General features: G+C 52.7%; 4 protein-coding genes across 4 annotated transcripts; 1 reads left to right on the top strand and 3 right to left on the bottom strand.

Moving 5' to 3' along the window:
- Nucleotides 1–12: 12 nt before the first annotated feature.
- HD553DRAFT_266985 (uncharacterized protein) lies at nucleotides 13–1,942 on the bottom strand (the record flags this gene model as incomplete). The annotated part of the gene is made up of 7 exons (XM_046177509.1): nucleotides 13–393; nucleotides 496–615; nucleotides 685–864; nucleotides 1,029–1,086; nucleotides 1,294–1,531; nucleotides 1,610–1,685; nucleotides 1,772–1,942. The coding sequence occupies 7 exons, from the start codon at nucleotides 1,940–1,942 to the stop codon at nucleotides 13–15; spliced, it is 1,224 nt and encodes a 407-aa protein (XP_046039509.1).
- A 2,194-nt stretch (nucleotides 1,943–4,136) lies between these two features.
- On the top strand, nucleotides 4,137–5,247 carry HD553DRAFT_360092 (uncharacterized protein; the record flags this gene model as incomplete). Its single annotated transcript, XM_046183950.1, has 4 exons — nucleotides 4,137–4,460; nucleotides 4,528–4,701; nucleotides 4,769–4,784; nucleotides 4,853–5,247. 4 exons carry the CDS (start codon nucleotides 4,137–4,139, stop codon nucleotides 5,245–5,247), a joined length of 909 nt encoding a protein of 302 aa, XP_046039508.1.
- A 1,543-nt stretch (nucleotides 5,248–6,790) lies between these two features.
- On the bottom strand, nucleotides 6,791–10,642 carry HD553DRAFT_93052 (uncharacterized protein). Its single transcript, XM_046184603.1, has 6 exons — nucleotides 10,479–10,642; nucleotides 10,135–10,372; nucleotides 9,711–10,029; nucleotides 9,000–9,631; nucleotides 8,261–8,925; nucleotides 6,791–8,196 (listed from the first exon to the last, which is right to left on the bottom strand). Exons 1-6 carry the CDS (start codon nucleotides 10,548–10,550, stop codon nucleotides 6,961–6,963), a joined length of 3,162 nt encoding a protein of 1,053 aa, XP_046039507.1. The 5' UTR covers nucleotides 10,551–10,642; the 3' UTR covers nucleotides 6,791–6,960.
- A 444-nt stretch (nucleotides 10,643–11,086) lies between these two features.
- Nucleotides 11,087–12,619, bottom strand: HD553DRAFT_304051 (NADH-ubiquinone oxidoreductase complex I, 21 kDa subunit-domain-containing protein). The gene is made up of 4 exons (XM_046178961.1): nucleotides 12,406–12,619; nucleotides 11,911–12,012; nucleotides 11,388–11,565; nucleotides 11,087–11,292 (listed from the first exon to the last, which is right to left on the bottom strand). The coding sequence occupies exons 1-4, from the start codon at nucleotides 12,548–12,550 to the stop codon at nucleotides 11,229–11,231; spliced, it is 489 nt and encodes a 162-aa protein (XP_046039506.1). The 5' UTR covers nucleotides 12,551–12,619; the 3' UTR covers nucleotides 11,087–11,228.
- Nucleotides 12,620–12,633: the final 14 nt, after the last annotated feature.

Here is a 12,633-nt window from a genome sequence, read left to right as displayed (position 1 = left end):
GGCGGCTACTCGTTAACAGATCAACACCGAGGCGATCCCCGCTCCTCCCGGACCTTCTTCGAGTACAATGCCATCGAGCGCGACGATCCTGCTAGGGTCGATGTTGATGATCCCCTCGAATCCGGGTTCAGTCGTCCGATCTAGGGTCATCGCCGCAGCTTCAATCTCAGCTGGCGAGTTCGAGTTCGAGTTCCTGTCCTTGGGTTTCGAAGCCATTGCAGTCGATTTAGACGATTTGGAGGTGTCGGTGTGGACGCCGTTCCCGTGCGCTTGGGAAAGCGCCGTTGTAGCCGCTTTCAAGCTATCCCGACAATACACAGTCCGTGTGGGGCTGCCGGGGACAACGATCTCCCATGGACACCGTGCGTATCGCTGAAACAAGGCCGTACCGGGCTGAGTGTTTCCCCGCCGGACAAGAGAATGAGAACGGGAATCGGAATGGTATCGCCCTGTATTAGCGATGTGTAACCCGATCGACATAAGACGTCGACTCACGATATTCGAATGCACCATGACCTTGACGACGACCCCTGCCTCGTCCTCGTCGACCAAGAAATCCAGACCTAGATGGAAATAGTTCCACCAGACCTTGCCTCCCTCCTCGCCTCCTTTCCCCTTTTCCTTGCCGTTCTTGTCCTTTCGAGTCCTCCCATGATCACGACCTGAATTGGAAGCTGGGTCCACTCCGTACATCCCTTCGAACCGCCCGTCCTGTTTGGTGTATTTCCGGGCGGGCGGACCTAGGTCTAAGAGGAGGTCTTGAGCGAGCGTTCGGTGCAGCTCGATCGGGTACGGGTTGTTGTTGTTATCATTACCGTGATCGCCGTTATGCGTATGGAAATATAACTTGATACATTTCCTAGGCTAATTTGGAGACGCACGATCGGCGAGAAATGGTATTGGGTCATGTTCAGCTTGATCCGAAGAGAGAAGAAGAGCCACCTGACGATCGATCTCCGAAAGACATCTAGCGGACTCACCGTGATTTGACATAGCCTCAGACTACCCTGTATGACCTCATTCGGAACAAAAGTCCACTTCTCCTCCTCTTCCTCCTCTGTGTTGGCTTTGGCGATAGGGTCCCGGCTCATCGTCTCCAAGTTGGCCGTATGGGAATGATCAGGTCGGGCTTGAAAGATCGTTATCTTGCCTATCGATGAGGACGATCTGACCTCCTCGCTTAGTCCTGTTCCCCCGTATGTGTGTTGCGTGGTTGAAATGGCCTTCCCATTGGACTCGGATTTAGGTCTGTCATTCGTGTGCGTATCGCCGTTCGCACCCCTTGATGATGACCCGGCCGATGAGGACCACTCGAAGCCGATCCCGGGGTAACAAGTCATCCTTCCTCTTGAATCCTCTTGACCGGGACTGGTCTTGGGTTCGAACGTAGGTCCAAAAAGGGTGGAAACTCGGTTCTTATCCAGCGGTGCGCGGGCGGAGTGTAGGGTCTGGCCAGCATATGTGAACCTGGGTTGAGACTTCTTGACCGTCGACGATGACGACGAGGATGGCGTTGATAGCGAGGGTATCGCTGATTTTGACGAGGAAGAGGGGTTTGAAGAGGATGGGATGGTGACGTCGATATCGATCCGTTGGAGCAGTTGTGGACACGGAGGTGGAGTGGATGGGAAGATGAGGGTGATGTAACCGTCGAGTTTGAGCAGGATCGTGCTCGACGCGGGGTTCTACGTAGCGTCACGAAAGGGACGGGCCGTTCAGCGCATCTTGCGGCACAGATCTGTAGTCCAGACAGGAGGAAGAAGGTACTCACCTCCTCGTCCCAGGATATATCGACCACCCTGAACGTACTCCGGTAGTTCTTCAACACCTCGGTCACCGTCCAGAACGAGTCTCCGAGCTTGAACGGGCCTAGGGCTTCGTTGGGGACGACGTCGAGGTGGTCCACGGGGGCGAGGCTGCCGGTGGTATCTGACGATATCATCATTGTGTGTTCCTGTATGCTGCTCTGTTTGCGAGACGTGGTTGTTGTTGATGAGTAGGTCGAGAAGACGATCAGGTAGGTCGAGGCATACAGTAGTAGGTTGATGACGACAACATCGACAACAACTGATCGGCCAAGTCCGGGGACGCCGACGCCATCAGCAAAGCGCCCAAAGGGGATCTACTTGCAGACCAGATCGACTTTCCCTCAACACTCTCATCCACACAACCATACATATCACACCCGATAGTCGACTCAAGCGATCATAGCGTAAACGAGAGAATACGAGCCAGTGATCGCCCTCCCTTTCCATTGAAGAAAGGACCCTTGGGACCACCTCGTAAGTTGCAAAGTCGATTCTCGAGGCTGACTTCCAACGCGAAGACCAGCTGATTTGGCCCAGCTTCTCTCTTATCCATATTTGTCTAGCTTTCGAGACCCAGCCCAGCAACACCTCTTACCTACAGATATCCGCATCCTTACTGCTGAACAAATGTTCTTCCTCAAGTCCAAGGAACCCGTCTCTCCCGAAGAGGTCGAACGCGAAAAGCAGAGAAAGTCCGAGGAGTTCGAGCGCAGGAAGCAAGACCTCCTGCGGCGGTTGGCTTCGATCGAAGAACAATTCGAGAACGGTGCGATTACCGTGGAACAGATGGAGTTGTACCTGCAAGTGATGGAAGAGATCTTGATCTACGGGAAGACCAAGAAAGAGATGAGAATGGAAGGTATGTCATGTGTGGTACATCGTTCTGGTCTATCGACCATAGCATCACATAAACCAGTTCTGGATTGTCTGGTCAAGAAGAGCTCACGTTGGTGCTCGCTACATGTACAGTCATCGAGGTGGTGGTCTGCTGCTTCTTCTTCGTCTTGGGGTGCGCTCTCGCTCGCATTCTCAAGGATTCTGATCACAACATGGCTCGCACCGTTGCGTGAGTACAATCAATACGGTTCCCGGTCCAACCTACAGCTTAATTTCCGCTCACATTGGCGTCCTGACATCTACATTGCCAAATCCTTCACCTTGGGCTGACTTGATGTATACTACTGTAGGCACTGGCAGGAATCGATCAAGGAGTCGATCGAGGTCGCGATCGCGTACTATCCGGTGAAACTCGTCGAGCAGACCGGACTGTGAGTACTAGAACGTACTACACTGCTACTAATATACCATCGTCTTCAGACTTGCGACTTTCAAATTCGTGACCGCAAGAATCCGGGCTGATGGTATGCTTCGTTGTTATTGCGTCACAGGTTCGTCGTGCAGCACCAATCCGCTTGAATACATTTGCGAATGGGAACATGACGAGAACGGCGAAGTTTCAGTCGCACATAGTGTACTTCCGTATTCGTATCCGTTTGGGCCCGATTCTGTATGGATCTTCAGAAAGTCTCCGCTGTAGAACAGCGAAATCTGAGATGCGGAAGATTATGAGATTGTTTCCAGTTGTTGTCGACGATGGTCTGACACAGGTTCATTCTCCGCTATCAGATGCGAATCTTCCTGCTCTTCGAAACACTATTCCGCGCGGGTAAATCACACTGGAGCCGTAGAGCATACTGTGAATCTAAGGAGCAACGTACCATGATGATAGATAGTTATGCACACGTCGACCCGGTGCACCCTTACAAGCCACGGGTCGACGGACCGATCGGTCGGGAACATTGTGCAAGTGCCACCGAGGGCTCCTTATTGGACACCCACTCTCATTTCATGGCCATGGTTTGAATGTACTGAACGACGTGTGATATCTTGAGTGAGAAACAATCCGCGATGGAAGCCTGACGATTATCGGTTCTGCAAGCGCGACGCCAAAATCATGACGTGAGGGATCCCTCCCAGAATTACCCATGCAACCTGGAGATTGCAGATACAGCTGGCTACTGTGCAGCCTAATAATAGGTCGTACACGGATACAAAATCAAGAGATGTACGAAAGACGATTGTATGAGGTACAGAGGTGTAGGTTGTGAATTTCGTTGCCAAAACGTTCAGGCGCGTCCGCCATCCGCCGGACCCGAAACGCGGACGAGATTACGTGATTTTGATCTCCTGCGTGAGGCGAGGCAAAGGGTGATTCAGTCCGGTTCAAAGCTCTCTCTCTCTCTCTCTTCGCACGCATTCGATCTTCATTTCCCCCGGTGTCATTATCGTTCTGATAATATCATTCTCACGTCTACTGGCTTGATGGCCATGCATTCTTTTCGTTCCGCGTTGGCCGCCCTCGGCCTGGTCGATCCGCAGCCGCAGCCGCAGCCGCAAACAAGCCCGGATCCTCTAGCGAGCTTGAAACAAGATCGTCTGTACAATCCAACGGTCTGGGCAGGCTACCCTCGATTCATCTCAGTTACGCCTCCTCCTCGCGGTCAGCTGGACTATCAGCCTCTGTACGACTTTTATCCGCAAAACCAAATGGATCACCGCAGAGTCGGGGCTCCGACATTTTCGGTACCACGCCTGAAGTTGATATACTATCTCGCCTTCCGGTATCCCATTACGACATCTGACGGTCTGGTAGTAAGTGGGATAAACGGATACGACCGCGGGTACCATGTTAACCGGGGGTCGATTATCTGGTCGATAGAAGTGGGGAACGATATATCGCTGGGAACTCATATTGGCTTGGGAGGTCCTTCGTCAGGTCGCGCTGGCGAGGACTTTCTTGCTCTTGTGCTTGATCAAGCGAGGACTGCCTGCATCGGATTGGACACCGGTGGACGCAACTTCTCAAGCAGCTCTCGGAGAATGGGTATCGGTCGTAAGTGTTCTGCCTTTATCGCCTGTACCGATCTAGCTTAGCGCATTTCTTCCACTGCTGCGCCCAGGCGAGAAGCGAGTTCGGTCAGTTGTTTGGCGAAACACCCTGCCCCATCGCCCTCGTTTTCTGATCTCAATCGGCCTCTTCGCAGAAAGGCTGGATGCATATTTGCACGGTTTGGGATGGTATGAGGCGTTCGATATCAAAGTCAAAGAGTGGTCATCCGAACCCCTCCCCAACCGGGTCGACGAGAAAAGTTGGAGAAACCCAACGAAAGAATTCCCCTATGAAATATTTGCCCGATGTAAAAGAATCATCAGTGGCAAGGGCGTCCTTGACAATAACACCGGTATCGCAAACGTCGGCGGATTGATCAGGGTCCTGGTCCAGCATTATCAGCCGTACACGCCATTTGCTCAAGAGCCAGCCCCTCTCTCTTGGTGGCGAACGACGCTCGACGAGGAGCACCTCCGTCGCTACGGATACGATCCCCAGGCAGTCTTCGATTTAGACGTTGTCTCTCTCTTCAAAACGGTGAGCGCTTAGCCTGACGTGGCTCGGCCTCTGCATCGTATATGAGAATAGCTGCGCTGACAGCCGTCCCGGAGCATACGCAGGAAGTAGATCGTTGGCTATTCCCCGGTATTCCCGAGTCAGATTCCGCAGAACAAGCCGACAAACAATCAAGCGGGACGGCAGCAGAGGATGAGGCGCGCCCGGATCTCGCAACCGAATCTACAGAAAAGGCGATAGGTCACACGTCCGCAAAGGATGACACGTCCCCGGATCCTGAGTCCAAAATCACTAGAGAAGGGGTAGAATAGTGACTCAGATCTGAAGGACCGGTCGCTGATTTTGGGAACGGGAAGCATAAAGCAGAAGTCGATAGTCCAAGTCCCAAGACGAGTTCCTGAGAGATCATCCGTCCTGATACAAATCGTACAGGGACAGAGAGGGCGATAAGGATGGGCAACGTTATGACAAAGGACGACGAATACGCAAAGATAGCCCTAGACTAAAGACAGAAGGATTCGCCTGATTATATCAAGTTCGTCTTACCTTGGGATCAAGACGTACGTGGACTAGGATCCCGCAGTACTTGTACGTATGCCTCCAGTGACATGGAAGCGCACAACACAAGCTTAGAAGTTGTAGCCCTCGACGTGGTTGGACTCGCTCACTGAAGAGTAGGCCTATATCTCGACAGCGATGACATATACTATAGTGTTTCGAACGGTCACAGTAGCTCTTGATGATTACTCGAGGACGAGAACAATGGATCGGATGACGGACATTCTTACGGTAAGCGAAGCAGGATATGGAGAACGAAACACGTCAACATGTGGTCGGCTCCAGTACTCTGGCATTATGTCATTGCGAGCTGCCATTTTCAAGGCGAACATTCCAGAGAAATTGATATGTGGTATATGAAACAATCATGTGCGATACACATAATCCTGAGGTGTCGGCTCCTTGTGCCATTATCAGAAGCTAATGGTAGTCGCCCACGCTACCTTGGTATCGGTAGTCTCAGTCGACGTGGTATTGGCAATCGCCGAAGACGAGTGCAAATTCGAACCAAAGTTGGAGCGATATGGTTTCCCGCCAGAACCTTTCTTGGCTCCTGAACTTTTCTTTTTGGAGTTGAGGTATAACGTTACGGCGATTGCGGCTACGACCAACAACAGAACTGGCATGACAAGTGAGAGGTTTAGATTGTAACCTGCCGTTGCGATGGGGTACCGGTATTTGACTCACATATGATCAGTATCACCTTTCCGGTCTTCTTATCATGGAAAAAGTTCCAGACACGCCCTCTATTCTCCTGGTTTGTTAAAGCTTCAAGATCGACCTTGCTCATACTGCTAAATTTGGATGATTTGGATATGGGTGATATTCGCAGGGAATGGAGACGTTAAGAATCCGGTCGCTTGCGCAGTTACCGGCGCATCAGTGATACAGACTGCGATTGAGGGCTGCGGACCAGCCAAGCCCTCTTATGCGTCGCAAGATGCCACTTTGTGAAACACTGTTATGGTTCCCCGCGTGCGAATCTCGGCAACTTCCTTTGAGCATCTGTGTCTCTGAGAAGGGGTACGAGTGTTATCGGTATAGAGCACGTCTCAAGTCAACCCGATCCTCATTCGTTTACAAGCCGCGTTCATCAAGTGCAAGCCTCAGCCTTCAATGATGTTTCGGCAGCCCTGAGTTTCGAGATCACTATTTCGCAGCGCAAAATTCGCAAATCCCTCTGTTCCTCTACTGTACACCACGAGCCTGAGTAGGAGGTACAAAGAACAATGGCATTTCTCCTCGAGGTGATGCACGTAGATTCGGCGGGTCCTGTTTCACGTGTGCCTGTCTATACTGTTTCTGAGCCAGGCGGGTATCTATTTGGAGTGTGCGTTTGGGCATCGGCGTCTTATCCTTGTCGTCGTCGCCCCCAAGTGAGCAAAGTCGCTGATGGCGCGTGCCTGCTTTGGACCGGTCCCCTTCTTGCCAAAACACGAGACCTTCGCTTGGATCTGTCCATGCCAGAGAAGATCCACCGGAACTTGCAGAGGAACTCGACGTATTAGGCGTCCCGATAATGGAATTGCTCGCGGTATCTGGGCCAATCATCACGGCAAGAGCGTTGTCGTTCGGTGACGATATATTCGGTCCCTGCATTGAAGGAGACCTTGAGTGCAAATGCTGACCAATCCAAGTCAGAGAAGAAGTTGCAGAGGGCATGTTGAAGAAGGACGAGATGGATTGAGATTTGCTGACACTCTTCCTGAGAGGGTTTGCTGCCAGAGTACTGGACCGAGGACGGCTATGCTTGTGGTTGGTGGGTTTCAGCTTGTTGTTGTCGTGTTCGCCGTTGTGCGACCAACGCGCATTGGCGAGCCCGCTCTTGTAATGGTGAACCGATTTCAAGCTGGCCGTGCGCGGTCTCCCTCTATAAGACGGCGGCTCATAATCCGATCCGCTACCCAATTCAGATGTATCGTTCGGCACAGGAGGTTGTAGTGGCCGTGCATCTGGGCTAGATTCTTCCTGTGACTCGGTCATAAGCGGGGCTCGAGGATCCCTCCAGGCATTTAGTGCGGGTTGCGAGGCAACGGTCCTCAGGGACCGCGGCGTTGAATCTGCCACTAGAGGGCTGGCATCGCGGGCGAGCTTAGGAGGAAAGGTAAATATGTTTTCGGAAGGTATAGGTAAAGGAGACGCTTTTAAACTCGCCCCAGAGAGCGAAGGCGAGCGGGTCCGGGGTGATTTACTGATCCGATAGGAAGAAGGCGGTAGATTCATCGCGTAGCCTTGCGAGCCTGGGTTGCCCGAACCAGCAGATGGTGGCATACGCGATCCGACTGATCCTTGACGTCCATGGCCGTTCATGCCGTTGCCCTCATAGTGTCCACCTTGACCTCCTCTAGCTGAAGCGGGTGTTAGACCCGCACTAGAATCGCCTCGACGATGGGTAGAGCTTCGACCCTCTCTCTTTTGTATGGCCTACGAGGCAGAGACGTCGCATCAGACCACCGGAACTCGCAAATAACCAAACGATTACACGTACCAATACCATACGAAGAGCTCGCACCTGCAAACCTGTGCAAGCGCACAGGCTAGCGATCTCGTATATTCCCAGGCAATTCGACCCGCTCAAGCGCTCATGCATGGCGTAAACCACTTTGCGCTTGAGATCTTCCAGTTCGTATTGTTTGGCCAGGATCAACAGTGCACTCAGTATGGGAGCCCGGTGTTGCAAAGGCGTCACGAGGTCGCAGGTGTAGAGATACTCCAGTAGCGCTTTGCAAACCGGATAAGGCTCCGCCAGTTGCAGAGTCTGTGGTTCGACCTTGAGGCCGGACTTCCATCGCTCGAACCGCGAGTTGCCCACTTTATCCATAGCAGAGGATCCAGGACCCGTCAGATCGGCGAGATCAGGATCAGAATCGGGCGACATCCCTTCCATGACTTCCTTCGCCTTTCGACAAGCCTCGTCCCAACCCTTCTTGAACCAAGGCCATCGTTCCGAGAGTATCGCTCGAGAGCAGGCCAAGGCCCGGCCGTCCTCGCAGACGATGTGGTAGTCGGAACTCCAATTTTCTCGCAAGCTCTTCAGCGCAAACGGTATCATTCGAGGTGAGCACGAAGATTCCCGGACAGGTGGTTGGTAGATCCCGAACACTTCCAGGTCCACGATCGCAATGTTGTCAAAATTGATGGCTCGTTGTTCGTCTGAAAATCGCCGTCAAACAGAGTGGATCAGACAAAACCCGTTGTGATAGTACCCGCTAATCGTCGAGACTCACAATCCTCGGGCAAGCTCCTGTTCTTGTTGCCAAACACCATAAGCTTTCCAGCTTCTTCCCAAGCTACGGCCTTGTTCCAACTCCCTCCACCCAGAGATTCGGCCTCGGCACCCATACCGGCCTTGTTACTGGAGGCGAGGACCATGGCGTCGATCTTCTTCCACCTCGCCCTCTTCAGATCCAGCGCCCACACGATGTATTCTTGCTCGGTCGCAGATAGGTATATCCCAGCGATGATAAGGTGATGCCCTATGACGCTGGCAAAAGGAAATCTCAACCCTGGTGGGAGCTTTTGGGGCTGCGAAGTCATCTGTACGGTGATATCTCTGGTGGCCAAGTCCGTCTCTCCATCCTCGGACTCGAAGCGGGACGTCTGGATCTGTCTCCGTACGTCGGTAAAGTTGGAATTCGAATAGGTGAAGATCTCGCCGCCCTTGTCTTCGGACTCGATCGAGTATGGCAAGGCTTCGAGCGGATTACCATAATCGTCCTTTAAAGCCGTCGTTTGCGGCTCAAGGACGTAGCGGGAAGCTACGGATACGCTTCGGTAGGAACCTCGATGGGCCGTTATTTCTGAAGGAGGATCCCATGTCATGCTATCCAGATTCAGGATCGATGCTTGCATGATATATCTGTAGAACAATCCAGCCGGCATAAGTCCTGATGAGAAACAGGCACGCGAATCGCGACCGGGTATGCAACTTGACTTACTCGTTCTGCAGGTCCTGTCCCCCAGTGATGACCAACCGCCCACGACTGACCACACTCGTATGCGCGTACCTGGGCGCCGGGAGATTCTCCACATGCTCCAAGATACCTTCTTCAATATTCATCCCGACGTTGGCATTGTCCGGCCGTGTCCATCGACGCGTGATACAGTCAAATACCCAGATGCCGTTAAGGACACAAGGTTCTTCTTCTGAGTGCACGGAGGGTCCGTCTGAAGAAGTGGGCGTATCGACGGATGGGGAATGGTGGTTTCCCGTTGCTGTCATTGCCATTCCACCGAAGACGACGAGCTTGTTCCTCCCTTGACACACATCGCGTTGTCCACAAGGGCAGATTTTGTCAGCTTCTCTCGGCCCCGCAACAAACGACATATGACGGTCCACATCTAGACCTCGGTTCCACTCACATCGATCGGTCGTATGGAAATACCTCCCTCTCGGCCACGCCCCGTTGTCTCCATTCACGTCACACGGTCCGACCCTCTCCCAGACGAACGTTTCTACGTCTAAACACCATAATCCGCTGGTGACCTTTGCGGTCCTGACCGACCTCCCGCCATATACCCATATCTGGGTTTTGGTCTGACCTTCCCTTGCTTTGAGGGGGTCTGGGTGGGGGATCGTTACTAGGGTCGTCGACGGGCCCTAAACAACAAAGAATGGAGATGATTACAATCAGACGAATAACTAGTCGGAGTTGCAATAGGATGATGATGGGTTCTTTTGGGGATATAGGTGGTACAGTACTCACAACCATGGGTTCCGGTACATCCCCTGTCGCCTTCCTCGCCCAGCTCGTAATAGCCTCGAGCGTGATATGCATCTCACAAGTCCTTCTTTCTTATCTATCGTTCCAGAGCCTCTGTAGTGACGATCTTTGTTTTCCCTCGTCTCGAGCCCTTGCACAGAAGTTGTATCTTGTCGTGATAATGTGGTCGTAAGTTCCCGATCTTTTGTTCTTGGTCGTCCTCCGACCGTCTGCCGTCTCGTATTCCGTGAACCGTGAGGCTATCCTCGTCTCGTATGCCTTGACAGCTTAGCCTTCGAAGCTCTTCTATATCCTTTCGCTACTTGAGCATAGCACTTCCTCGCGATGACGATATCGGTTGGTGTAAGAAAGACAAGATGACTCCTTTGATGGGGGGACAAGAAGGCAGGTGGGTGGTCACGATCGATCCCTTTGAGCCTTTCGACTTTGCATTCGTTTCGGCCAAGATTAATGACGGATACCAGGGATATTGTGCCGACAAAATGAGCTCCGGAAGGATGATCAGGAATGTTGTGAGGTCGCAATCGAGGGGTCTGTTGACATCGACACAAATTGATGATGATCATCCCCTTACTTTTGGTTGATTGACCATCTTTCTCTCGCGGATTTCGCCGAAAACACACCGTGAAACCGTCTGAATCTCTCTAACAGGATGCGGATTGGGCATTAATTGTGTTACAGATACAAAAGCGCACATGGACATCTCTCTCGTTGCATCCCCTCCAACTCTCTCTACTTTTGTTCGCCATACTTTGACGTGTCGACACCGTGATAGTTGTGGTTGACCAGGTTGAACCTATATCGACATCGCCAGCCGATCAATCGCATCGGCATCAGCATTGGAACCCCTGCTGCTCTCTATTATGGGACGTCGTTTCTCCCTGTACTCACCAAGGCATGACGCTCAACTTCAGTTGGCTCCAAGTAGAGTTCCTCGCAGCCACACTCTGGACGTAATCGGTCAGGTCCGTCTCGCCGTAGATGGGTTGTCCGGCCTTGACACGAGCGGAGAGCTCGGCGTGGTCCTTCTTGGCCTCCGAGGCGTTCTCAGAAAGACCCATGAATCGGACTGTGAGGTCAAGAGGAGATGAAGAATGGTCAGCACGGTCTCCGGAGAGATAATTTGTTTTAGGTCTAGTAGCTGCGGGGTAAAAGGTCTTTGCTTTGAGCAGGCATGGTCCCGAACGCCGCGATTCGGCTGGACGAGCTCGAACATAATCGAATGCCAGCCTCTGCTTCTAGCCTCCGTCGTCCCAAACACCCAACGTATCGCCTCGCGACCCCTTCTCTTCCCCCGTCCACAAGCCATCACCTGGCAACACCATGCAGCCTCCCTTGCCCGAAATCGACCATCAAGGACCAGATCCCCGACCTCCAACCTCGCAGTAGATTCAGGACAGTCCCGGACACTCACAACTGCTCCTCTGGTAAGCCAACAAGAACCCAGCGGAAACTCCAAGGAAACCGACGAGCTTCATGGCCGATCGGGTGGATGCGCGGGAAGGGTCGACTCGCTCTGTATTTGCGGGATAGATGAGAGGTGGGTCCGGATCGAGAGGAAGCAGGGTTTGTGGTTGGAAGAAGGAGGGAGATTGGGTTTTGAGGTTTCGAGATCCAGGTCGGGTTTGTTTCGAGGTCCAGGTTGTTGTGGTCGTTTATACGTTTCCGTTGTTACGTAGGAGGATCAGTAAACGGATGAATAGAGCGAGAGGCAATCTTGTCAGTGGTAGACCCCAAGATGGCATATACAAGGCGAGGAGAAAGAGCCGGGATAGGTCATGATCTCATCTCCAGGTCCCCGCATTCCAGCCTCGAATTCTCATCTCCCATCCTCATCTGAGATCGGACTGCATTCCCTAGCCGGCTCTTCTTCCTCCACATAGCATAATCTCCCATCCGGAAGACTCACCAAGACCCCAGAAAGCAGCGGGACCAGCAGCAGCGGCCGCGGCCCAAGTGGCATAATCGCTCGGTCGCATATACCTGACCACTCGTCCGAAGGTAGGGTCCGCGTCGATGACGGGGTAAGGCGAGAGGGGTTGTTTCGAAGGCATGGTTCGTAGGTCTAGTCTATCGCTCTATCGCAAGGAGACGTATGTGCTGGCTGTGTTGGGATGGTCTGCTGGACGTGTCCCGA

Source organism: Filobasidium floriforme (assembly GCF_021052385.1).
Source record: "Filobasidium floriforme strain CBS 6241 chromosome Unknown HD553scaffold_2, whole genome shotgun sequence".
Lineage (NCBI taxonomy): Eukaryota > Fungi > Basidiomycota > Tremellomycetes > Filobasidiales > Filobasidiaceae > Filobasidium > Filobasidium floriforme.
This window is presented reverse-complemented; position numbering and strand designations above follow the sequence as displayed.

Bases quoted from the DNA above. Each gene is read 5' to 3' on its own strand.
- HD553DRAFT_93052 (XM_046184603.1), bottom strand. From the start codon at position 10,550: ATGCATATCACGCTCGAGGCTATTACGAGCTGGGCGAGGAAGGCGACA. The intron at 10,030-10,134 runs GTGAGTGGAACC...ATGTGTGTCAAG, and splicing joins TTTCCATACGACCGATCGAT to GGAGGAACAAGCTCGTCGTC. The intron at 8,197-8,260 runs GTACGTGTAATC...TCTGCCTCGTAG, and splicing joins GAGCTCTTCGTATGGTATTG to GCCATACAAAAGAGAGAGGG.
- HD553DRAFT_304051 (XM_046178961.1), bottom strand. From the start codon at position 12,550: ATGCCTTCGAAACAACCCCTCTCGCCTTACCCCGTCATCGACGCGGAC. The intron at 12,013-12,405 runs GTGAGTCTTCCG...CCGCAAATACAG, and splicing joins CGCTGCTTTCTGGGGTCTTG to AGCGAGTCGACCCTTCCCGC. The intron at 11,566-11,910 runs GTGAGTGTCCGG...TTGACCTCACAG, and splicing joins GGCTTACCAGAGGAGCAGTT to TCCGATTCATGGGTCTTTCT.